Source organism: Chinchilla lanigera, unplaced genomic scaffold, assembly GCF_000276665.1.
Source record: "Chinchilla lanigera isolate Chin_1 unplaced genomic scaffold, ChiLan1.0 scaffold00036, whole genome shotgun sequence".
Lineage (NCBI taxonomy): Eukaryota > Metazoa > Chordata > Mammalia > Rodentia > Chinchillidae > Chinchilla > Chinchilla lanigera.
In genome coordinates this window covers 5,881,709-5,907,454 of record NW_004955437.1, presented here as the reverse complement: position 1 = coordinate 5,907,454, position 25,746 = coordinate 5,881,709, and the positions used below count along the sequence as shown (strand labels likewise).

The 25,746-nt window shown below is 50.1% G+C and overlaps 2 protein-coding genes across 4 annotated transcripts in view; one reads left to right on the top strand and one right to left on the bottom strand.

Annotated features, from left to right (window-relative positions):
* Nucleotides 1-3,906, bottom strand: part of LOC106149133 (transmembrane protein 217-like) — a 21,911-nt gene extending 18,005 nt beyond the window's left edge. The window contains exon 1 of one of the 2 annotated variants that reach the window (XM_013517045.1): nt 3,822-3,906. The gene's annotated coding sequence lies outside the window, so the exon portion shown is untranslated. Of the gene's footprint in view, nt 1-3,802 lie in introns of both variants that reach the window. The other variant, XM_013517046.1, reaches the window with a different exon arrangement.
* A 235-nt stretch (nt 3,907-4,141) lies between these two features.
* Tbc1d22b (TBC1 domain family, member 22B) overlaps nt 4,142-25,746 on the top strand; it is a 59,393-nt gene continuing 37,788 nt past the window's right edge. For both annotated transcript variants that reach the window (XM_005389622.2, XM_013517043.1), the window contains exons 1-2: nt 4,142-4,228; nt 17,206-17,262. In XM_005389622.2, the coding sequence (XP_005389679.1) occupies nt 4,173-4,228; nt 17,206-17,262 (113 nt within the window). In that variant the 5' untranslated portion in view covers nt 4,142-4,172. The remainder of the gene's footprint in view (nt 4,229-17,205; nt 17,263-25,746) is intronic.

The following is a 25,746-nucleotide window of genomic DNA, read 5'->3' as shown; positions in this document are numbered from 1 at the left end:
CTGGTTCCCTCTTTTTTCTTTTTTTTTCTTTTTGTTTTTTTTGATTTTTTTTTTCTGGTACCAGGGATTGAACTCACAAGCTTGCGCTTGCTGGGTAGGTGCTGTGCCGAGGAGCTAAATCCCCAGCCCTATATATCTTTTTTGAGACAGGGTCTCACTATGCAGCTCAGGCTGGCCTTGAGCTCACTTTGTAGCCCAGGCTGGCCTCAAACTGGAAGCAATCCTCCTGCCTCAGCCTCCTGAGTGCTGGGATTACAGGTATGGGCCACCATGCCTGGCTAGTAAATATTTATCGAGTACCTATTATGTGTGGGGTTCTATTTGAAGTGCTGGGGATACAGCTGCAAGCAGGACAAACCAAGTCCCTGTCCTGGTGCAGTTCCTATCCTCAGGGACAGAGATGGACAGCATGCGAGGACACAGCATGACGTGTGTGATGCCACCATAAAGAAAAATAAAGTGGGGCATCTACTCTTTAAAGTGGGGGGTTAGGGCAGCCTCCCCAAGCTGAGGACATTTGGGGGTGAAATGAGGGAGCCAGCCAAGCAGAGAATTTGGAGGGAGTTCCAGGCAGATGAAGTGGCTGAGGCAAAGGCCCTGGCGTGGGCAGGTGTTTGGAGTGTTTGAGGGGCAGCACAAGGACTGAAGGGTGTGGTGGGAGGGGAGGCAAAGCAGTGCAGAGATGGGCTGAGCCTGGAGAGGTGAGGGCGACCAAAACACACGAGGTCTGTTTTTTGAGACAAGGTCTTCTATGGAGCCCAGCCTGGCCTCCAATTCACCGAGATCTTCCTGCCTCAGCCTCCCAAGTGCTGGGATTATAGACCGGCTCCACCATCCCTGGCAAGGTCTTTAAGAAGCTAAGGTTTTATGGCAAATGTGGTGGGAGCCATCAAAAGGTTTTGAGGCAAGGAGTGACAGGGTACAAACTGTGTTTTAATAATGCTCTTCGTGGCTACTGGGTGGGGAACAGGCAGCAAAGGAGTAAGAATGGCAGCAGCGAGGCCTAACAGAATCAGTGATAGGGATGTGGTTGGTTCTGCTTAGGGGGTTTAGGGTAGTAAGATAGGGTCCAACCATCTTGGCTTCTCTACCAAGAAATACTACTTAAAAAGTTATTTATACTAGTTATTTATACTATTTAAATAGTATACCATTTAAAAAGTTATCGCCAAGTGACTGAATTTTTTTTAATTTTGAGTGGAGGGCTGGGGGTACGGTACAGTGGTACAGTGCCTGCCTGGCAAGCACGAAGTCCTGAGTTCGAATCCCGGTACCAAAAAAAAAAAAAAAAAAGATAGCTGGGTGTGGTGACACATGCCTGTAATCCCAGCACTCAGGAGGCTGAGGCAGGAGGATCACTGTGAGTTCGAGACCAGCCTGGGCCACAAAGTAGCTCAAGGCCAGTCTGAACTGCATCATGAGGTCTGTCTCAAAAAGACAAAACATAAAAGTGAAAAATGAGAAATCAAAGTGTGAGAATACAGCAGTGCCTCGGTTCACAAACTCGAATGGTGGCAAGAATTAAGTTTGTGAACTGAGGCCCCACTGTAATAGGGCTACTCTGAGTAAAGCAATGTTAGGTACACCTCCTGGGAAGCTGCGGTATTTAACATTTCATACATGATTTTCTGTTTGTTTGTTTTTTTTTTTGAGACAGGGTCTCACTATGTAGCCCAGATGGTCCTTAAACTCACCACAATCCTCCTGCCTCACCCTCCCTAGTGCTGGGATTACAGGCGTGCGCTACCACGCCGGCTTTAGGAGTGCTTCTAAAGCTCGGTGAGCAAGTGGAAAGTGACAAGTGTTTTCCACGTGGCCAAGTGTCAGGCAGCTCACACACAGGATGACAATGCAGATAACAGCTACAAAACAGTGAAAACTGCGTGTTGCCACTGAAGACTGGAATCTAAATGTTGAAACAGTGGACTCAGGAGGCTGAGGCAGGAGAATCGCTGCAAGTTTGAGGCCAGCCTGGGCTACAAAGTGAGCTCAAGGCCAGCCTGAACTGCATAGCCAGACCCCGTCTCAAAAAGACAAAAAAAAAAAAAAAGTCCACGCCAATGATTCCTTCAAGACTCCAGCTTGTCCAAAGTCCAAAGGGCCTGGTGATCCAGAATAAAGACAGAAATATCTTCAAAGCAACATCAGGACACCTCTCTGAAGGCTCAGTGGGTCTCCCACACAAAAGAGGAATCGGGCAGGGAAAATGATGAAAAGGACAGAGGGGCTTTTGTTTGATGGGTTAAATGCCCCTAAAGAAGACGAGGTAAAGTCTGTGAAACCATGAAAGATTCAGAACACAACGGCCATTTTCCTACAGTCTTGTGGTTTTGAAAACAGGGCACAAAAGGAGCTTGAAATTGGGGGTAATGTCCATGTACAAGGATGCCAAATTGGAGGCACATAAAAGAATCCTTCTGGGGGCTGGGGATTTAGCTCAGCGGCACAGCGCCTGCCTGGCAAGCGCAAGGTCGTGAGTTCGATTCCCGGTGCCGGAAAAAAACAAAACAAAACAAAAAGAATCCTTCTTTAGACAGGAGACCATTAAATATTCCCTAATATGCGGAAAGATGTGAGCGAGCCCCAAACCGGAAGTGGGTGGGGTCGATCAGCCTCCTACCTCTTCTCTCCTTTGCTGGGACAGAAACTGGTCTGCGCCATCAAGTACTGTCCCTCTCTGCCAGATTATAACAGACTACAACCACAGAAACCATGGATCACTGACAAGACGTCAGTGGATTCCAAATGCTAATATTAGATCTCACTGCGAGTCAAAATTAGGTTGACAGTAAATTCAAAGGTGAAAGATTTATAATAGACGAATAAGGGCGATTAAGGATATAGGGGAGGGGCATATCCTTAATCTTTGTGGTATATGCCATAGATGTATTCTATGTTCTCAAAAAAAAAAAAAAAAAAAAGTTCATGGTCGCGCACGGCTGAAACCCCAGCACCCTAGAAAGCTGGTAGGAGGATCGCCACAAGTTGGAGACCAGCCTGAACTACACAGAGAGACCCTGTCTCAGAAAACCCAAAAATAAAACAAAGAAATGATACTTGGTAATCTGAATTGGTTGGAAAAAATAACAACATTTTCTTTCTTTCTTTCTTTCTTTTTTTTTTGTCTTTTTGAGACAGGGTTTCGCTATGCAGTTCAGACTGGTCTTGAACTCACTTTGTAGCTCAGGCTGGTCTTGAACTCGCAATGATCCTCCTGCCTCAGCCTCCCGAGTGCTGGGATTACAGGTGTGCACCAGCATGCCTGGCTTAAGAACATTTTCTAAACACTGTTTTTCAGCATCCAGGTCAGAAAGTAGATAGAAACAGGGATTTTTCGTCGTTTGAATTTCACTCACAACACAAATCTTTTGCTCTTACCACATCCCAGCCCAAGGGGAGGGAAAATCAGACGAACCAACCGTTAGATATGGAACAGTTATCAGGGGCTGAGGATTTAGCTCAGTGGCACAGTACCTGCCTGGCAAGCGCAACGTTGTGAGTTCGATTCCCACTACCGGGGAAAAAAAAAAAAAAAAGGAACAGTTACCAACCCTGGTCTATGGGAGCCCTACCAACCTTCCTTCGCAGGAAAAATTTAAAATTGGGATCCTATGGGAAAGAAGATGGGGAGGGTAATAACCAGTGTCATTTTAACAGCGAGATGTTAAAAATGGGCCACACTTATCATAAAAGCCCTTCCTTTTAGTCAAAGATATATATATATATTTTTTCTCTCCTTCCAAAAGATATTACAGGCAGAACCCTCAGTTGCCTCAAAGAACACAGTCTCTATTCTTCTTACCTTACGTCCCCTTCTTTACCTGTTTTGTCCCTTTCTGCAGGAGGAACTTTTAGCTCCGCCCCCAGGTTATCCAAGCTCCGCCTTCCCGGTCCACCTGTGTGCCCAGCCCTTACGCTGCCGTTGGGCTTCAGCGGCCTGCAGGATTCCGGCTGCTGATTGGTCCTCCCGTCCCCGGCCTGAGGAGCCCACCAATGGCAGCGGCGCTGGGTGGGGGGGTGCCCACATCCAAGATGGCGACCCCAGGAGCTGGAAGCGGGTGACCGGCGGCGGGGAAGCGGCCTGGGTTGGCCCTCAGATTGTGGGGTGGTGGGGGGCCCTCTGGCCGGGCACCCCGCTGGCCCGACTACCAGGCCTTCCCCGGGCCAGCGCCATGGCCGCCGAGAACAGCAAGCAGTTTTGGAAGAGGAGCGCCAAGCTGCCGGGGAGGTGAGGTCGGGACGCCCAGGGGCAGAGGGGTTCGGACGGAACCTCGGCGGGTTGCGATCCCGAAATCCCGCGGGCCCGGGGCGCCGCCGAGGCTGGGAGACTGGTTTGGGAGGACGCGGGCTGCGCGAGGTGGGCGGCCCGGCGGCGGCTGGGCAGCTGTCAAGCGGAGGGGAGAGGACTGGGTGTGGGGTGCAGAGCGGGTCGGGGGGCGGAGGTCCCGCGAGGTGACCCCTGCGGGGAGGCGGCCGGACCCCCGGGGCCGCGGGGTCCGGTGCGGAGCCCGTGCGGGTCCCGGCCTCGGAGCGCCCGCCCCAGACCCGCTCCCCACTCTAGACAGCGCTGCCGCACGCAGCAGAGGTGGTGGCCCGGCGCCGCGGGTCAGCGCGCAGGAACCTCAGTCCGGGCTCCGAGGGGTGTGGCGGCGGCCCTGGGGTTGCCCGCGGGGTTGTGAGCGGGCGAAGAGCAGCTCTCCAGCCTGCTCCTACTTTATCCGGAGTTGGCCTTTCCATGAGGAATCCTTGCAGGATGACCACAGAACCCTTGAGCATTTTCTGTGCATTCCGGCCACCCAAAGTCAGCTCTCCCTCCCCTGCTCTTTTTGTGCACATGCACCGGAGTTTTTCCCCTTTCGGTGGGAGAGCGGATCTTTTGCTTTTCTCGGCTTTCCGGTGTAGGTGGACACTCTTAGCGATGTCCAGCCAGCCGTCAATGTGCTGTTGTTGCAGTTTCAATTTGTTTTAGGCAGAGTCCTGAGAAGTAAAGGGAGTGTGTTTCAGTCATGAGTTCCAGATTTCTGCCAGCCGCAGACTACTTAGCAATAGAACTCACGTTTGGTTATGTCCACACATGCCACGTTCCTCATTGATTTAGGTCTTTTCCTTATGGGCTTAATCCTTTGTTTGCTTTTCTCTTTTTTTTTTTTTGGTTTTTCTCCGGTACCGGGAACCGAACTCACGACCTTGCACTTGCCAGGCAGGCGCTTTTGCCGCTGAGCTAAATCCCCAGCCCCTTGTTTGCTTTTCTCTAAGAAAGATGGAGAATAAGGTGGGAATCAGCTTTTAGTAAAACATATTAAAATAAAAGGGGTAGCTGCCAGGCACACACCTGCGCTTGGGAGGCTGAGGTAGGAGGATCACCACAAGTTCGAAGCCAGCCTGGCCTAATAGTGAGTTCCAGGCCAACCTGAGCTACATAGGGAGACCCTGTCTCAAAGAATCTAAAATAAAAAGGGAGCGCAAAGATAGCTCAGATAAAAGCGCTGTAGAATTAGTGTTAATATAAGTGCTAACGTTGTTCTGTGCTTTCAGATAAAGCACCCTACACCCCACTTCCTGCCATCTGATTCATTTTCCTTCCTGGTCTAGCGAGCCATCCAGTTGGGCTAACTGCTTTTTCTGGGGTTTTCTGTAGAGAGATCGTGAAGTTTTGACATCCTAAGATCATAATCAGAATCAATGGGGAAACGGTTCTGTCAGGAGCCATAGAGGAGAGGTGAGGCATGGCCTGGTCGTCTGTGCCTGCCTCCCTCCCTTCCTCCTTTCTCTCTTCCTCTTTCCTTGCTAATTGAGACAGGGTCTTGCAGTGTAGTCCTGCTGGCCTTGAACTTGTGGAGATCCTCTTGCCTCAGCCTCCGGACAGCTGGGATCACAGATGTGTGCTAGCAGGCCCGGCTTCACCTGTGCCTTCTGAGTGCTGGTTGTGTTTTCTGTCTTTGGCTTTCTGTGTTTCTTCTGCGGGCCTACAGGGGCAGGAGAAGAAATACAGCACTGCTTTTGTGAGACAGGAAGAGGGGTCTTTTCAATTGCTTCAAGACCTTGGCTTTCTTTTTCACTGGAAGACTGTAGAGGGATAAAGGAGAACTTCCGAGTTTGGAGAGACTTGGGTTATTCTTTGGGCTCTTTTACCTGCGTGACCATGGACCAGTAGCCGACCTAACCTCTCTCTCGGCCTCAGTTTCCTCATCTATGAAATGAGGAATAAGGGTGCTTTCCTGAGAGTTACTGTCACGACAAAATGCAATACCTACTGGTAAAGAACCTAGCAGAGTGTTTATTTAGCCATTATGGTTGCTCAATAAATAGTAATTATTAAGATTACTGTTATTATTAGAGCAAGTAAAGGCTGTTTCCCAGATCTTTATCCCAGTACTAGTTGTCTCATTTATTCTTAAGGTATGAAAATACTGCCACAGTTCATAAGAGTTTTTATTACCTTGCTTGTTGAAAAGAAATATTGTTCAGCTGTGTGCTTTAGCAGAGAAGCCCCAGGAGCTCCTGACTATGGGAGAAACCTGGGGTCCTTTTAGATACAAAGGTGCTTCGGTTTAAAGAAAATGTTAGCTGGGCGTGGTGGTGCATGCCTATAATCCCAGCACTTGGGAGGCTGAGGCAGGAGGATCACTATGAGTTTGAGGCCAGCCTGGACTACAGAGTGAACTCAAGGCCAGTCTAAGCTACATAGCAAGACCCTGTCTAAAAAAACAAAACCACACACAAAAAAGGTTAAGGCATTTCCAACAGAACTTCTGTGCCTGAACTCTTAGTCTTAGAGAAGAAAAACTTCCTTCTTTGTAGGGAAATGACAAAATGCCCATGTGCCAGATTCAGGGCAACCTAAAAGTGAAATTTCTTTGCAAAGTGAAAAGAAAAAAATCAAAAGTGAAGGCATGTTACTTTCAGTTTCTTTAATTATGATCCAGCAACCACAGTGACAAAAAACAGGAATTTTATTAAATAAATAGCCAAGTTCAAAATGAATCATTCTTTTTTTAAAAATAACAATGATAGCCAGGCGTAGTGGCACACTCCTACAGTCCTAGCACTCTGGAGGCTGAGGCAGGAGGATCACCGCAAGTTTGAGGCCAGCCTGGGCTCCATAGTGAGTTTAAGGCCAGCCAAAACTACCTAGGGAGATCCTGTTTCAACAAAACAAAAAGAAGGGCTGGGGTTGTGGCTTGGTGGGAAGACCCTGGGTTCAATCACCAGTAGTACCACTAAAAAAAATGTCATTTATGTATAATTCACATACCATAAAATTCACCTCTTTAAAGTATACAGTTCAGTGGCCCTTAGGATAAAGTGTAGATGGTTTTGTCCAGCCGTTACCACTAGTGTCAGAACGTTTTTAGCCGTGGAGAACAGCCCTGTGTACTCAGGAGCAGCCGCTTCCCCTTCCTGCCTCCTCCAGAGCCTGGCAACTGCTAATCCGCTTTCTGTTCCTGTGGATTTCCCTACTGTGCACATTTCCTATTAATGAGGGATGCCAGGCCTTTTGTACCTGGCTTCTTTTCCTAACGACAGTTTCTAGGCTCGTCCACGTTGAAGCATGTGTCAGTACTTTATTTCCTTCCACGGCAGAGGGTCCATTGTGTAGACACACCGCTTTTTGTATCCGGTCTTCCGCGGGTGGACATTTGGGTTGATTCCACCTTTTGGCTACTGTGAGTAATAAACCGTCATAGGATGGTTTTTGTGTGGAGATGTTGTCTGTTCTTCTGAGTAGGACCGGCACTGGTGAGTCCCTGTGATAACCTGATGGACAGAAACATCTTCTAAAGTTCTCCCAGTTATTCACAAGAGCCCCATACAGCTGGATGTATCCTGGAATCCCAGGACTCGGGAGGCTGAGGCAGGAGGATCGCCGCTAGTTCGCGGCCAGACTGGGATGTATATAGTAAGTTCGAGGCCAGCCTCAAAAAAACAGAAAACAGACCCTGTCTCCAGAAAACAAAACAAAAAAAAGCCAGGCATGGTGGTGGCACACACACCTGTAATCCCAGAACTTTGGAGGCTGAGGCAGGAGGATCGTTGCGAGTTCGAGGCCAGCCTGGGCTACAAAATGAGTTCAAGGCCAGCCTGAACTGCATAGTGAGACCCTGTCTCAAAAAGACAAAAAAAAAAAAGAAAGAGCCCCATACACTGAATGGCCATCCTGTTGATACATGGGAGGGTGGGGTCAGCATGTACCTTCCTGGTTACCAATGCAGATGCTGACACCCGACTGCCTAGGCTCAGATCAGCTCTGCCACTTTCCAGCTGGCTTTGGGGATGCTGATTAACCCCTCCGTGCCTCAGCCTCTTTGTCTGTAAATGGAAGGGGCACAGACCCACCCCCAGGGCCCCGACGAGGCTGACGTGAGAGCGCGCGCAGCCCTGCCGAGAAGCGGTGTCGCTGTCCTGAGACGGCAGTTACTGCAGCTGGAGTAGAAGGGCTTCGGTGAGCGTGTCTGGCGCCCGGCAGTGCCGGCCCACGGGCGCCTGTGTCCGTCGGGGGCTCTGCGATGCTGAGGACTGTGATGCTGAGCAGTGACGCGACCCTCAGCGAGTCACCTGCGGGCTCACTGCGCCACGCGTCGCCCGGCGCCACTTCGGCGGCTTCCAAGCAGCCCAGAGAAGGCCTGAGTGGGACGGAGGGGCACCGAAGCCTTTGCCTCGGGGTCCCGACCCGGAGTGCGTGGCTTCCTGGTCTGCTAGGCCTCTCGGACTCCGCCCGCCGGTCCTCCTCTCTGTGCACCACCGGTCCGCAGTGGGTGGGAGCAGCGGGTCGCGGCCCCAGCGCTCACCGGCTCCACCCCTGCCGCTGCGCTCTCGGGCAGCCGAGGCCCCCCTGGCCTGGGCGCGCGCCGCAGCCTCCTCCTTGCCGCTCTTGCAGCCCTGCTGCAAGCTTCCTATTTGCCGTTAGAGTAAAATCGCCGTGTCCTAAGTCTCCGGGCCTCTGTGGTTGGAGAGGGAGCCACGTGGGGGACCGCTGAGCGAGCGAGTGGTTTGCGGAGCTGAGGAGCTTGGCAGGTGCTCTTATGTTGAGCTGCAGCCCGTGCCCGGTTCTGCCTGATCCTAAGCTTAGTGTGGCAGAACGCGAGTAGAAAATTGGCGGGGTGTGCCATGTCGGATGTGCTTTTATTTTTTTGTTTTGTTTTGGTACCGGGAATCGAAGTCAGGGCCTCCTGCTTGCCAGGCACATGTGCTTTAATAAGATACATCTTTCTGGGGCTGGGGTGTCTCTCGCGGGTAGAGCACCAGCCCAGCACCACAGAACCCTGGGCTCAGGCCCCAGGACTGGGAAAAGAAGCCATGCCGGCTGCGCTGAGGAACACGGCTTGCCACGGTGCCCTCCGGTGGCGGCAGGACATCTAACACCCTGACCCCTCGACAGGCCAGGAAGGACAATCAACCTCCACACACATCGCCAGTTCCCAATGCCCAGAGCCCTCCAGCGATGTGCTTTGGGAGTGCGTGTGGGAGGCGAGCTGGGAGGCCCTGCGCTCTGTCCTGAGAAGCCCGGGCTGGAGAGAGGGCGGTGCCGTGGACGTGGGGGTCATTTGGTCGGCAGGGTTTGGTGAATCATTCGCTTCAGGGAGTTGGAAGAAAAAGGAGCCAAGTTCGTCCATCCACTTGATGGCAAGTTCTTCTAGCCATCACTTCCAGGCTCCCCACTTAGGGGATCTGATCAGGTGGGCTGTGGTGGTGTCTGCGAAGGAAAAGCCAAAATAAACTCAGAGCGACCCTCCTGCCTCAGCCTCCCGAGTGCGGGGATACAAGTGTGAGCCACCACACCTGGCTTTTTTTTAAACAGGGTTTTGCTAAGTCACACAGGCTGCCCTCGAACTCTCAGTTCTCCTGCTTCAGCCTTCCCAGTGCTGGGGTTATAGGTGGGGTTCTACTGCACCTGGCAAAAGCCAAGTTTTAGGGCAAAGTACTTAACTACTTCCTGCTCAGTTTCCTTACCTATGAAATGAGAGGCTCGGGTTAAGTGAGCTCTGAGGCCCTGTCGGCTGTGAAGTTGTACTAAAGCTTCTGATCAGGTGGGTGGTACTTCTGTCCAGCACATCTGTGGGCCTGACGCAGGAGTAGATCTGTGGGCACCGGCTGGCATGGGGCCGTGTTACTGTTTAGCGACTGGCTGGCCCGGGGAGCACGGCAGGATTGTGAAATTGCTCTGTGTTAGCACTCGGAGGCTACGATTGCTGAGCTGAAGCCGAGGCCGGTGGGGCAGTGACCTGGCCCGAGCCACTGCACGCCTCTTGACTCTTGGTCCAGCGCTCTTCCCACCACTCCCTTCCTTTCCTTCAGCCTCTGCTAGGCTTAAAAGTCCCCGGTTGCTGCAGCCTATCCAGTCCCAGGGTGCGGACACTTCTGGCGAGAAGCAGATACCAGCTGAGCTCCTTCCGCCATTCTTTGTCACTAGGAAGGGCTTTTCCCTCTTTGCAAGCATAGTGGCTTTTATTATTATTGTTATTATTATTATTAATAGTAGTGGTAGTAGTAGGAATATTTTCTGGTTCTGGGGATTGACCCCAGGGCCTTTGCACTAAACTTATCTCTAGCCCTTTTTATTTTTTAATTTGAGACAGTCTTGCTAAGTTGCCCAGGCTGGGTTCAAACTTGCGATCCTCCTGCCGCAGCCTTCTGAAGTGTTGGGACTGCAGCCTGGGCTCAGGGTGTAATACCAAAGTCAAAGAAGTCTTATTAATTAAGTTGACGGGTAGGTGTAGCTTAGTGGTAGAGCATTTGCCTAGTGTGTGCCAGGGTCCGAGGCTCCACCCTGGGGACAGCTAGAAAAAAAAAAAGTCCAGGAAAGTGGCTGATCTTTATTTTTTTTTCTTTTGTCATTTTGGAGACAGGGTCTTGCTATGCAGTCAGGCTGGCCTTGAGCTCACTTTGTAGCCCAGGCTGGTCTTGAACTTGCCACGATCCTCCTGCCTCAGCCTCCCGAGTGCTGGGATTATAGGTGTGCACCACCACGCCCAGCAAGTGGCTGCTCTTGAATGATGTAGGCACCCGTGTGTTTTCAGCTGAAGCTGCCTCTGTCGTTTGGTCACCATCATAGCTTAATCTAGTAGTAGACTATTCAGGGTAAAGGTCCCTGGCTGTCTGGGCAGGTGCCTTGCACCACATCTTTGGCTTGGAAATATTTCTCCTGATACAGTACGTGAGTGGAAGGTCCTTAATTATCGCTGAGACAGAACAGATCCCCAGTCCTGGAAGCCTTCCGCAGCGTGTGAGTGTGAACCTGAATCCGTTGCCAGCACACTTGGCATTTAAGCCGGATAGCTCTATTCTCCTGTTTGCTTTAGCTCCTCTGTCCATGCCAAACACCTGTTGATGTTTCCTGCCCAAGGTTTTGCTGTGTCGCAACGGGGCAGGACGTTCTGCGGGGCTGGTTGGTCTCCGCGGCAGCTCGGCCCGGTGCGGCTGCGCTGCCCCGAGCCCAGCGAGACGGGAGTTGGCCTCAACAGTCTGTAGCTGTGGCTTCGGAGTCACTCAGCAAGCGTGACCTGCCCGCGGTGTGCGCTGCTCTCTGCCAGGGGCCAGGGCACTGCGGGGAAAGACAGCTTCCCAGAAGCCGAAAATCTGCGTGGCCCGCAGCTTCCTCTAGTGGGGACGCTCTGTGCGATCCACTTTCCACTAAGCGTATGTTGCTTCTGTAATCAGAAAAACCTCAAAGTAGTGCTGGGTGAAAACAGGTTGCTGAGCTAAATAAGTGAGCAGCACACAGATGTGTACAGAGCCGGGTGGAGCCGAATGGTAGGGTGTCTGCCTGGCCTTCGTGAGGCCTGAATTTGACCAGCTGTGAAACAAACGCAGCGTAGGTGGGTTATGGGCATGTGGTGAGATGTCACACTGTATCCCAAGGCACCCTACACTCACTATGTGTCCACCCAAATAAGGATATATTAGAAACTGGCTGGGCCTGATGACTCACTCTTGAAATCCCAGCCCTCGGGAGGCTGAGGCAGGAGGATCGCCACAAGTTCGCGGCCACCTTGGGCTACATAGTGAGTTCAAGATCAGCCTAGACTATGTAGCAAGACTCTGTCTGTCTCAGAAAAACACCCCAAAACCAAAAAACATACCTTTTGTTAGAGATCAGATGGCCAGTCATGAAACTAAGTAATATTTAAAATAGCAATTTAAAATAGATTATGATTATAATCCAAATAAGTCAGTGTGATATTTATATAAAGTTTTTAAAATGCGAAACAATATTGTATATTATTCAGGGATACATACGCGGAAAACAAAAACAAACATAAGTGTCAGAAATGCCCCATTCAGTAAAATAGTTTTTTTTTTTTTTGTCTTTTTGAGATAGGGTCTCACCATGCAGTTCAGATTGGTCTTGAACTTACTATGTTGCCCAAACTGGCCTTGAACTTGTGACAGTCCTCCTGCCTCAGTCTCCTAAGTGCTGGGATTACGGGCATATGCCACCACGCCCAGCTTGAACTCTTGGTGATCCTCCTGTCTCAGCCTCCCGAGTCCTGGGATCACATGCATGCGCCATCACACCTGGCCGAATGTCTTATTTTTAAACTAGATGTTGAACACTTATCTGAGTGTTCTTTACACTACTAAGTCTAGTTCATGTTTTAAAAATCTAGCTTATTAAAAATATATATAAACCTTGATTTATGTCTGTGAGGGTCTCAGAGAAGGTGTGGGCCCGTGGATGTGGACGTAGGGATGGGAAGAGTCTGGCTGGGAGTGGAGAGTTTGAGGGAGTGCCGAGGGGCAGACGCACTTTTGAAAAGGGATGTGGGAATAGGAAGGCACCCCAGGGAGGGCTGGAGCCTGGGCGGCTTACTGAGAGGGTGCGTCTGCGGGGGCAGGGCTGTCGGCCCTGCCGTGCTGTGAGCAGGAGGCGGGGCTGAGAGGCGATCAGAGCCTCTGGGCGCGCCTGTGGGCGCGGGCACCTTGTGCCTCAGGCTCTCCTGTCTTCACTTAGCCTCTGATCACCTTGGTTTCCCTTCTTTTCCTAACTTCTTGCCTGTCCTTTTTGAGCGGCAGTAAACTGAGTTATTACACAGCGTGTTCCGGGTTCAGCGCCGTCACCGTGTAGTTCAGGAATATGCTAACAAATTCAGTTTGGGCTCGGATATGTCTGCAGAGGACCATCGTTTATCTTCCCCTTTCGGCTGCACCAGCACATCGGGCTGACCTCTCTGAAAAATAGTGGACTGCGATGTGAAGATCCCTTTCCTGGGGAATTGATGCCCTCTGCCCCGGAAGCCTGCACAATTAGGTTTGCTTTTTGTCCGCATGGATTACTGGCAGGTGGCATACTCTTTCCGGAGATCTCAGGAGTCTCTCTTATTTTTTTGGCCAGTCAACTAACCAAACTGGTCTGTTGAGACCTCTCTGGAGTATTTTCCCCTTGATTTTATGTTTTATTAAAAAGATGGCAGCCAAGTGTGATGGTGCACGCCTGTAACTCCAGCATGCTGGAGGCTGAGGCAGGAAGATCCCAGAGAGTTCAAAGCCTGCCTGAACTACGTAGGGAGACGGTCTCAAAAAAAAGAAGATGGCCGTGGACTTGGAGAGTTTGTGTACTCATCTTAGTGTATTTATAAATACTACAGTGCAAGTCAGTGGCCCTTGTGGGTTATTTGGTTGGTTGTGCTTTAATTGTGTTGTTTGAGTTGTCTCTCTCTAAGCCAAACCTTTCCTTTACTCTTTCATTCTTCTTGTTTTTTTTTTCGCCTGTTCACTCTGCCTAGGAAACTTTTAAAACACATTCAAGTAGTACGGTTTGCTTTTCAGAGTTTGTTTCTCTAGTAGGCTGTGCAGCGGTTTGTTCACAGATCGCCTGGGAGCCTCCCAGAGAGGCCTGGGGATTGTTGGAGCCTACAGGAGGTACGGCGACCACGGCTGATGATCACACCCAGGAAGGTGCCCTCTGAGCTCCTCACGGCGAGCAGGGTGACGGCGCTTGTGTCGCCTGCCTTGCCAGGATCGCTTCTGTGGAGCGAAACCGCACTTGGCAACTTGTTCTGTTTTCTAAGCGTTGCGCAAGGCCTGACATTATAAATCCGAGAGCGGAGAGCAGGGGAGCCGCGCTCTCTGCACCGTGAGCCGGTGCGGGCCGATGTTTGCCAGCCTGCCTGGCTCCCCGCCCCTGTGGAGCGTTTGCCCCAGCAGAGCTGTGCAAAAGGCTCTTGGCACATCGCGCCGTTCCATCCTGCAGCTCCTCAGACCGCTTCACTTACTTCTTACAAAGGTGACACTTGTGCGTTATGCTAATGAGGAGGTCAGCGGAGTCGGCAGTGGAAACTGAGTCTCGGCCCCTTGTGCTCCGGTCCTCTGGCTCCTCTTCCAAACCACCAGTGTCCTGGCCCTGATGCCGACACCGCAGCACCCTCCTCGTCCGAAAGTGTGGAAATATGTGTTAAAGGTTTTTGCAAACGTAGCGTCAGATGCATACAGTTTTTGCACCTTGTTTCAGTTAATAGTTTATGTTGTGCCTCATCCTTTTAAAAAGATATAGTTATTTATTTATTTACAGTGTTGGGGATCAAACCCAGGGGCTCGTGCCTGCTATGCAAGTGCTTTAACACTGAGCTGCACCTTTTTTTTGTTGTTGTTCTTTTGAGACAGGGTCTCGCTATGCAGCTCAGGTTGGCCCTGAGCTCACTTTGTAGCCCGAGCTGGCCTCGAACTCCCAACAATTCTCCTGCCTCAGCCTCCTGAGTGCTGGGATTACAGGCATGCGCCACCACGCATGGCAACCCCCAGCCCTTTTTTAAATTTTAGTCTGAGATAAGGTCTTGCTAAATTGCTGAGGCTGGACTTGAACTTGGGATTCTTCTGCCTCAACTTTCTGAGTAACTGGGATTATTACAGGAGTGCACCACTGTGCCAGGCTTTCAATATTTTTCTTAAAAAATATTTTATTAAAACAATCTTCCATGGCATGGACTGTACATATTTTGGGGGGAGGATTGTTCTAATAATTTGTCTTTTTTTTTTTTTTTTTTTTAATGGTATTGGGAATGGAACCTAGGGCCTTTGCGCTAAGCTACATAACCAGCCTTTTTAAAACTTTTAAATGTTGAGACAGGGTCTCACTAAATTGGTAAACGGCTGAGATTGGGCTCAAACTTGTGACTCTGCTGCCTCAGTTTCTCAGAGGAGTGGGATTATAGGTGTGTATCTCTTTGTTCTAATGGCTGTGCTTATCACTTGTGGTATATTTCTTCAGCCGAGTGTGACAGCGTACGTCAGTAACCCTAACACTGGGGTGGCTGAGGAAGGAGAATCATGGTGAGTTGAAGGTCAGCCTGAACGACATAGCAAAACGACCCCCCTCAAAAAAAATTACAGTCTATTTCTCCAGACAATATTTATTGATTCCCTGCTATGAGCAATGATGAAAATATTACTAATATTACTTACATTTCCTGCTCCTGCTCCCCATCAGCCTTTACTGGCTTATTTATTTGCCTTAGTTTTTGTTTCTGTCTTTTTTTTTTTCTTTCTTTCCGGTACCGGGGATCGAACTCACGACCTCTCGCTTGCTCGTCAGGTACTGTGCCGCTGAGCTAAATCCTTGGCCCCTTGTTTCTGTCTTAAAATATACTTAGGTCTCTATTTCATGGCCACATCCTCTGTTAACCACCCTTGTCTGCTCTGTGGTGTGACTAATGCTCTGCACGCAGCCCTCGCCAGGGCAGTTACTTTTGCAGCGTGGCGTTGACTCTGAGCAGATTCAGTCCTTTGCGTCGCATGATGTTTGGGAGACAGAGCCACGTGGTTACCCGCAGCCCTTTTATCCGTTGTCACTGCTGTGTAGTACTCCTCTACGTGAGCAGATTGCAGTTTATTTCTCTATTTATACTGTTGAGGGGGAACTGAATTAGTTCTGGGTTGGGGTGGAGAGGAACCTCCATGCTTTGAAAAGTGTCCTGCATGTTCCCAGTACACGGGAGTGTGGTGGACCACCTGGGCGGCTCTCCTCGCAGGAGGAGCAATGGTCTCCATCATGGCTGACCCCAACCCTGTTTCCTTGCACTGGTGTGTGCAGAGCTGGCTGGGACTCTTCCTTATCCCTTTGACTGGCTTTAAGCCATGCCCATCGGTCCTGCCGAGGTGCTGATGGTCATCCTTGAAGACAGCAGGTGTTTCCCCGGACCCCCACCTGTTCTTTCCTGTGTGAGCCGGGACAAGATGGGATGAAGAGCCAGTGCTCCACGCTGTCGCTGGGATGGAGCCTCAGCCTCAGGATACAGGCTGTGACTTCCCGGGGCTTGAAAGATTACGCATCGGAGCTGAAGCACCGACCCCAAAACACTAGATACTATCTCAGTTGTGTCACGCAGGTTACTCTTTCTGCAGATCCTCCTCTCTGCATTTGCAGAGGGGATTTCAGGCCTCCTACCTACCCAGCTCACAGCACTCACCTGCTTCCTCAGTTTCTCACAGTCACTCACCCTCAAGCCACTCCCATCCTCACAAATTAATAAAACCCGGGTTCGGCCTCGGGTCGAGGCCTTTGCTCCTGATGGCCATCATCATGGCTGGAGTTAGGACCCCTTGGCTCCCCACAACTGCAAATATGCCTTAGTGTCCTTACTGTCACCGTGGGTGGCACTGGAAGTGGTAGACTGGAATTAACTCGCTCGAATTCCTGTAACTTTCCTTAGGACTACAGATATAACTTCCTGGGCCGCGCCGAGGACCGGGAGGGCTCTCTGTAGGGGTGTAGGTATTTCTTGTGAGATATTGGGGGGCTGTGCACACTTCACCCTCCCTAGGGTTCGGGAAGCTGTCCTGTCACCTCACACGTGACGCGGCGTGGGCTCCTCGGGTAGCGGTGCCCTGGACACGTCTCGTGCTTCTCTGTCCCATGCCCAGGGTCTCTGGGAGGCGCTGTTCCCGCTGTAGGGATGAGAACTCAGTTCAAAGGCGTCGGATCGTCTGGTGCGTGTTCACAGGGGTGCTGGGTGCTCGAGCGGCGTTCCAAGCCTGCCGCCTCCATCTTTGGGCCGGGCGGTGGGGGAGGCACTGGCAGCGCCCCACGGAGACCGACCCTCACGGGGCCCTTGTTGTAAAGGGCAGGTTGCTGCGGGCGTGGCTCGGGCAGAGTCGTTCTTGGGGGTCACCTGCTTTTCAGTGCCCCATCCAGTTTTGTACGTGGATCGTACTCAGAAAGTGTATTCAGTTTCCTAACGTCTTGTTTCTTTCTTTTTTTCTCGATTTCAGTATCCAGCCTGTGTATGGAGCACAACACCCTCCTCTGGACCCTCGACTCAGCAAAAAGTAAGTCAGGGCATTTTTCCTTCCATCCATCAGTTGGTTTTTTTTTTTTTTTTTAACCGCTGCACTGTCTCCTCTGCCCTATTTTGGACCAGAAAGTGAGTAATTATTTTACCTTCAGATGGTCCAATACTAACTGGGAGAGCTCTTTTTAAAAGTGTTTTGTTTTTGTTTTTGTTTGGTAGTACTGAGGATTGAAGCTAGGGCCATATCTTCTGCCCCTTAAAAATTTTTTTTTATCATATGGCGGGGTCTCACTAAGTTCCTCAGTTGCCTGAACCCGGAACCCTCCTGCCTCAGCCTCCAGGGTGGTTATATTATAGGCATGTACCACCAAACCTGGCATCAAAATGTCTTTTTGGCTTAAATATTATCTCTGAATCCAGGTGATCTCCTCCCCATCTCCCAGCTGGACATCCGGTCTCTGGGGCTCATTGCTGCTGAGTAGGAAGGACGGCACTCTCTTCAGCCTCTCTCCCTCTGACACACCCAGGAAATCCTGGGCCGCACGCGCACGTAGAAGCTGCCTGGAAGCTATTTCTTTGGTGAAGCTCTACTAAGTTATTTTCAAACCGCAGTGACTGTGGTTCAATCTAAGATGTGTGGGTGTGCACCCGGCCCCGGGGGTCACTTTAGCACATCTTTCTCCCGTGGGCTATCGCTCCGCCCTGGTGACTTTCAATGAGGAGGCTGATCCCCTTCTAGAGTTTCTTTGGTGTGCTTTCTTGTTGCTGTCATTGTTGTTCACCACACCTGGCTCTTTGGGCATGTTTAATCTTAGACTTGTTTTGGGGAAAGCTGTAGTTTGTAACAAACACCAAAAGATCTGGGAGGGGAAACCTCAGTTTTCAGTCTCCCGGAGCTGTGTAATAACAGCTGCCCTCTCCTCCTTCACAGCTGATGGGGAAACCCGGATCACGTGTGATTTTGATTGCAGCTGTGTACCGTTGTGGGAAGGGAGGCCTGCGGAGACGGGGAGAGGGTCGGATTGCTGGGGCTTGAGAGCAGCAAGAGGGCTTTTAGTGTAGATACCGTCTGTAGTGCTGGGTTCGTGTCCTTCTGTGTTTGTCCAGCCCATCAGACAGGGGACATCCAGCGGGAACACAGTGAGGTCTGTGACCTCGGGCGTGGCCTGTCGGCCTGCGCCTGTCAGTGTGCGGTGGGGAGTCAGCTGGGAGGCTGCGCGTGTGCAGGGGAGGGGCCTATGGGAGAGCTCCTGTGCCTTCCTCTCGATTTTGCTGTGACCCTTCAACTGCTCTGAATAAAGAAAGTTGCTTAAAAAAAGAAAGAAGATAATGAAAATATTTTGAATATCTAGAAAAATGCTAGAGCAAATATGCCTTGTTAGTATTTTTTTTGTCCTTTTTTTAAATTTTATTTTTATTTTAAAAATTTGTAGGAGTGCATATGTGACATACGTAATGATCACGTTCATCATAGGGAACTTGTAGCTGTATGTGATAGGTCTTCATTCTTCCATTGTTAGTATTTGAATCTTTTAAATAACAGCCGAGTGCAGTGTCCTTTTATCATTCTCCGAATCTGGTCTTTGTGTCTTCTGAATTACTGCAGAAGCATGACTGCTGTTCTCTTCTGTAAGATGCATAATCTTTAGGTGAGAAGCCACTAGAGCATAAGTTTCTTGGGGGCTGGGACTTGGCTGTGTTTTGTTCTGTTTCGTCTTACTGAGGTGGGTTCCCACTGTGTTGCCAGGCTGGCCTTGAACTCCTGGGCTCAGGGCCTCAGCCTCCCAGGTGTCTGGGATTACAGGCTGCGCCTGCCTGCTCGGCTAGAGTGCCTTGTTTTGTTTAGCACTCCTTCCCTTAGCACCTAGAAGAGCACATGGTGCATTGTGGGCCCTGAGGACATCCTCACAGAATGAAGGAATGGAAATCTTCTTCACTTAAACAGCACGCTTCTCAATTTCATGCTCCTTAGTTTGTACCTCGTGTTAGCTCTTCTCAAGGGGAGCCCCTTTCTGTGATATCTGTGATGCAGCCATTATGTAATGTTACCTTGGCTCACGGCTTCAGAGGTTGCAGTCCATGGTCAGCTGCACTACCTTCAGGCTGTGGTAAGGCAGAAAAGCACTGAGGCATAACATAGGAGAGGTTCTCACCTCCTGCAGCCAGGAGGTAGAGAGGAAAGGAAAGAGCCCTGCACACACCTGTTCCCAGGGCCCTGCTTCCTCCCGCAGGGCCCTGCCCGCTGGCAGCCCATTCAGGTAGGCGTGGCCATCAGAGCGGGAATCCACTGATGAAGGCAGACGCCTGCTGATCAGCCCCCTCTTAGCCCCAGACCTGTGCACACCAGCGTGGGGCCCAGGGTCTCTGTCCGTGAGTCTTCGGGGGACGCTTCACATGTAAACCCTAACTCACCAATACGCTGTGTTCTTTGGCCTTTTGTTTTGTTTGTGGTACTAGGGGTTGAACCCAGGGCTTCCCGTGCGCTGGGCAAGCACTGCTGCTGCGACGAGCCGCGCTGCAGCCCCCGTCCTGTTTTGCTGAGTGTAGACTCTGGTCTGTTGGCCGGCGCAGCAGGCACCCCTGGGCCTCCCGGACAGTCTGGGCCTGCTTTTGCCTTGCACAGGAGCTGTTGTTTTATTCGGATGCTGAGTGCGTGGCGGTGCTGTAAGGGCAGGTGTTGGGGCTGGTTTCGGCTGCTTCTCACAGACCTTGGTCACCCCTGTGATGTGGTGGGGGCCTGCCTTGCTGGTTCTGGTGGGCCGGACCTGAAGGAACTCTGAGGCAGGCCTTGTGGGAAGATTTGCCTTTCTTCAGAGCTCATTCTGTAACGAAGTGTCTGTTTTGCAACCACTACCTCTTTCCTGCTTTTTTCCTTTTTCTTTGAGAAAGGGTTTTGTTAAATAATTTAGGCTGACTTTGAACTCACTGTGTAGCCCAGGCTGATCTCAAACTTGGGATCCTCCTGCCTCAGCCTCTCAAGCACTGGGCTTACAGGCGTGGACCCCTACACTCAGTTTGCTTTGTTTTTGAGTGTGGTAACATGAAAGGGAGTTACTGTGAGCTGCGGCAGCTCACTGTCATCCTGAGGGACAGGTCAGAGATTGTGTGACACCTCCCACAGGCCTGATGCAATGGTCTTTATTATTTAAGCATCAGAAGCTTAAATACTTGTGGCCAGAAGCATTCTGATCCCAACCAGGAGTTGCTGACTGCTAATAAATCCTACCCTAGCACGTTTTATATTTGCACTCACATACGCAGTTAACTTTTCTTTTTTTTGTCTATTTTGAGACAGGGTCTCACTATGCAGTTCAGGCTGGTCTTGAACTCACTTTGTAGCCCAGGCTGGCCTCAAACTTGCAATGATCCTCCTGCCTCAGCCTCCTGAGTACTGGGATTATAAGTGTGTACCACCACACCGGGCAGTTTTTTGGTTCAGTTTTTTTTTGTACGGGAAATGAACTCAGGATCTTGCATTTATTAGGCAGGTGCTGAGCTGCTGAGCTATATCTCCAGTCCAACACGTGGTTAACACGTGAGCCACCCCCACCCCCTCCACCCCTGGTGAGCCAGTAGGGTCCCATCCCACGTTGTTTGTCTGCACCTGTCCTCCACAGAGTCGCCCTGCTTTCTCCTTCAGGGCGCTTCTTCAGGAATGTCAGGTCCCAAACAGCCAAGGTAACTTTCTCACCTTTGTTTTTTCACTGTGAAAGGCGCGAGCCCCAGCGCCCCAGCGCGGCAGCAGCACTTGCAGTAGAAGTCGTGGCTAAGCTTTGCAGGCGGGAGGAATCTGTCCCTGAATTAATTGCTCCTCTCTTTCACCTACGCAGGGGTTTGGTATTAATGCTCCTCAGAATCGACAATGTGGGGTAATGTCTAGGTCTGCACCAGACCATTTTACAATTCCAGATTGCTGCTATAAAGCATTTATGGCCCTTACTTTAGTGCCTTTGTTGGGACGTTTTTATTGCTTCCTCCGCTGCATGATTATCGTTCCACTTGGGGCTGGCATTAATTCCCGTGCAGCTGATCCCCGTCACAGCGGAGGCCTGGACGCCGGGTCCTCAATTATCTAACTGCGTGGGCACCCTAAGTCATTCCCTGTCTGTGTGTATTGACTTCAGTTTGCCAGATTATTACTATTAGTGAGAATATCGCCTGCGATAATTTTTATCACTCTGATGAAACTGGTCTCATTGCTGAGCAGTGCTCCTGGCCACTCACTGGTGTGACAGGCTTCTGAATGGATGGGAAGTGTGATAGTCTCGCCTCCAAGTTAGAAAACTAGCTCACATGAAGCCACACTAGTTACTAAATAACTAGATTTATTTGAATATTGCTAAGTTTTTCCAGTTGTTTCACATCACTTACTAAATAGTGTTTAGTAAGGCTGGGTGTGGTGGCGCGTGCCTGTAATTCCAGCACTCTAGAGGCTGAGGCGGGAGGATCGCCATGAGTTCGAGGCCAGCCTGGTCTACGTAGTGAGTTCAAAGCAAGTCTTACTCTACTTTGCGAGACCCTATCTCAATAAAAAATTAAATAGAATTAAGCATTTTTCTAAAAATGCTACTAAACATCCTCACAAATCTGTACAAGTACGTCATCAAAAAATAGCCAGGCGCAGTGGCACACGCCTACAATCCCAGCACTCGGGAGGCCGAGGCAAGAAGCTCACTGTGACATCGAGGCCAGCCTGGGCTACCTAGTGAGTTCAGCCTGGGCTACCTAGTGAGACCCTATCTCAAAAAAAAAAAAAGTGAGTTGTATAACCTTGTCAGTGAGAGAGTTTAGTTTTATTATATTATAGAATGATTGATTTTTTTTCCAGTAGTATGCTTGATTGAACCCAGGGCCTGTACACCGGGGTATATCCCCAGCCCTTTTAATTTCATTTATTTTTTGTTTGAGGCAGGGTCTTGCTAAATCCTTAAATTGCCCGGGCTGGGCTCCAATGGCTGCTCTTCTGCCTCAGCCTCCCAGAACACGGCAGCTAGAGGCGTGTACCTGGGCAGGTGATGAACGTCTGCGCTCCTCACTAGGACCACCTGTCGCCACTCCTTTTAAAAATATCCGTCACCAGGTCTCATTCAGAAGAGCAGTTTATCGCGCCTCTGAGCTTTGGTCACCTGGACTTCTTGTATCTCCTTTCACTGGCTCAGTGACCTTGGGCAGATGCTTAACGTCTCAGACGCCCCAGCTGGCGTCACCCGGACTAGCTCTTGGCGGCCGCTAGGAGGGGAGACGCTTCTCTCTGAGGGCCTCGTCCCTGGACGCAGCTCCTTCCACCCACGCAGCTTCCCAGGCCTGACACTCAGTGCTCTGAGTAGCAAGTGTCCCGGCCGCGCAAACCGGCCGGGCTGCCTGCGGCGTGTGGCCACCTGCCGCCGGGTGTGCTGTCAGCGGCTCCTCTTCCCTGCTGCTGGCGGATCCTCCCCGGCCTCCACCTCTTTTGAACTTGCCTTTCTCCCAAGAGTGCTGAGAGTCCCTGTGGCCCTGGGGCAGGCAGGCCTGATGGGAACAACCGACCCCCGCCTCCCCCGCCATGCCTGCCCACCCGCCCGCACCCTCCGCTGCTGCATAGCGAGACCCTGCCTCACATTTAAAAAAAATGAAATATTCAAATGCATAAAAAGCTATAAAGAAAAATGTAGCAAACACCTCTGAGCCCACCAACCCCTCTGCTGACTCCAGGGTTTTTTCTTGCTGTTTGTGGGGTGGAACCCAGGGGCCAAGCGTGCAAGGCAAGTGCTCTCCCCCCGAGCCACACCTCCAGCCCTCATACTGAGCTTCTTGATTCTTGGTTTGAGAGTCCTTGAAACTTCCAGTGTGTGTGTGTGTGTGTGTGTGTGTGTGTGTCTTTTGTTTTGTTTTCCTCAGACAGGGTCTCCCTATGTAGCTCAGGCTGGCCTTGAGTTCGCTGGGTTAGCCCAGACTGGCCTCAAACTCACGGTGATCCTCCTGCCTCTGCCTACCAAGTGCTGGAAACCATCCGGTATTTACCTTGCTGTGTCTGACTTACTTCACTTAGCAGGCTGGTGTCAGGTTCCACCCATTTGCTTGCAGGTGACGTGACTGCATTCTTCTTTCTGGCTGAGTTATGATCCATTGCGTTTAATGGTGCCTTTGCTTTCCCTGTTCGTGCATTGATAGTCACTGAGGCTCTTTCCGAGTTCCACTGTTGTGAATTAGCCTGCCATAAACACGGGCCACTGTCATCGGATATCTCTAGACCTTTCAGAATATACCCAGGACCGACTCAGCTGGATCAAACAGAACAGGATTTTTACAGCAGTGTAGCATTTCTCATTTACCTAATCATTTCTAATTTCTAGATGTTTACTTTGTTTGCAATTTTTAACCAAAATAAGAGTGGTTACTTTTTTTTTTTTTTGAGACAAGGTTTCACTATGCCATTCAGGTTGGCCTTAAACTCACTGTGTAGCCCAGGCTGGCCTCAAACTTGTAGCGAACCTCCTGCCTCAGCCTCCCAAATTCTGGGATTATAGGTGTGTACCATGCCCAGCTAGGAGTAGTTACTTTTTAAACTGTTTTAGATCATCTTTGTTTATCTGCATCTGGTTTTCTTTTTTCATGGTCTAAAGAGATAATGAACCATTCTAAGGCTCGTGGATGCTGCAGGATTGCTCGGAGGATGGTACACGCCCCCCTCTCCCCCACGGCACCCTGGCCCGGCAGTATCCGAAAACTGCTCTCTGTACCTGCTCAGCCCTGAAGAGACTGTTTCTTTAACTTGTTGCTAGCGTACTGGGTGGAGAGTTGTAACTTGTTTCTATCCTATATGAGCAGTGTCCTTGAATTCTGTGTGCTTCTGTCTTTCCTCTGATGTATTTTCCTTTTCTCTGTGTCAGGCTGCTGTTTGAAAGTAATGCTTTAGTGCCTTCCTTTCTTGTCTTTTTTTCTAGTGCTGAGGGTTGAGCCCAGGGACGATCTACAACTGAGCTACATCCCCAGCCCTTTTTGTTTTTTAAGACAGTTTCTCACTAAGTTGCTCAGGCTGGCCTCAAATACGAGATTCTCCTGTCTCAGCCTCTCACATGGCTGGGATCATAGGTGTATGACCTAATAGACTGATGGTCCTTAGTGATAACTTACCCCCTTTTTCAGTTTTCATACTGAGGGCATTTTGAGGAGCTGGCGAAGTGACCAGACTGTATTTACCCATGTGAATAATCAGAACTGTCCTTTACAGCAGGTATTGGACCATTGAATGTGGACCAGGGTAGTGGACCACGCAGCTCTGCCGTTTGGACAGCGGGCTTAGCTTGTGTGGCGGAGCTGTGCTTGCACGCTCGCGTGGCCCTGCCTTGTTGCGGGGGGCGCAGTGAGGCGTGTGAATGGTGCTGGTACTCCGTGGGTTCCAGTCCGTTTCCTGTCACCCTACACGATAGGACTGTCCCCATCAGACGCTTCCTGGTACCGGAATAAAGGCCCCAGGGCCCAAGGGGAAGGGGAGTGGACTGGGGACAGAGAGAGAAGTTCTGGAAAACCTGGGTGATGTACGTGATCTTAGGACTAGGCCTCTCTTCTCAGTGGCTTTATCTAGTGTCTCCCAAACTTCAGCCATAGGCCGTTTTTGTACATTTTTGCCTTTTTTTTTTTGTCTTTTTGAGACAGGGTCTGGCTGTGCAGTTCAGGCTGGCCTTGGGCTCACTTGGTAGTCCAGGCTGGCCTCAAACTCACAATGATCGTTCTGCCTTAGCCTCCGTTTTTGCCATATTTACACTATGACTTACTAAGTATATTTTTAAAAATACTCATTTTCATTACTCAGATTTTTATCTTTTTTTTTTTGGTACCGGGCAGGCCCTTGCACTTGCCAGGCAGGTGCTTGTACTGCTGAGCTATATCCCCGGCCCACTCAGATTTATTTTTAAAAATAAACCTTACCTACCAATTCCTTATGATGAAGGTGATATTTACTTATTTATTTATTTATTTATTTATTTTTGTCTTTTTGAGACAGGGTCTTGCTATGCAGTTCAGGCTGGCTTTGAGTTTACTTTGTAGCCCAGGCTGGTCTTGAACTTGCAAGGATCCTCCTGCTGTAGCCTCCCAAGTGCTGGGATTACAGGTGTGTGCCACCACACCCGCCATACCTAGATCTAAAATGTACCAATAAACTTTTTTTTTTGTCTTTTTGAGACAGGGTCTCACTATGTAGCTCAAGCTGGCCTTAAACTTACTGTGTAGCCTAGGTTTGCCTTGAACTTGAAACAGTCCTCCTGCCTCAGCCTCCTGAGTGCTAAGATTATAGGTGTGTGCCACCAGGCCTGGCCCAATAAACTTAATTTAAAAAAATAAACCTTATCACTTGTCTCAATAGGATATCAATATCATTTGCCTTAAATAGAAAGTAATCTCAAAAATAAACACAGTGAAAAACAATCTTATTAAATTTTAAGCCCAATCTTGTTGCTTGCAAATGTCTTGATCCTGAAGCTGCCTTCTTTTGTTAGGAAAAAATATAGAGTGTCTTGTCTTTTTTTTTTTTTTTTTTTTT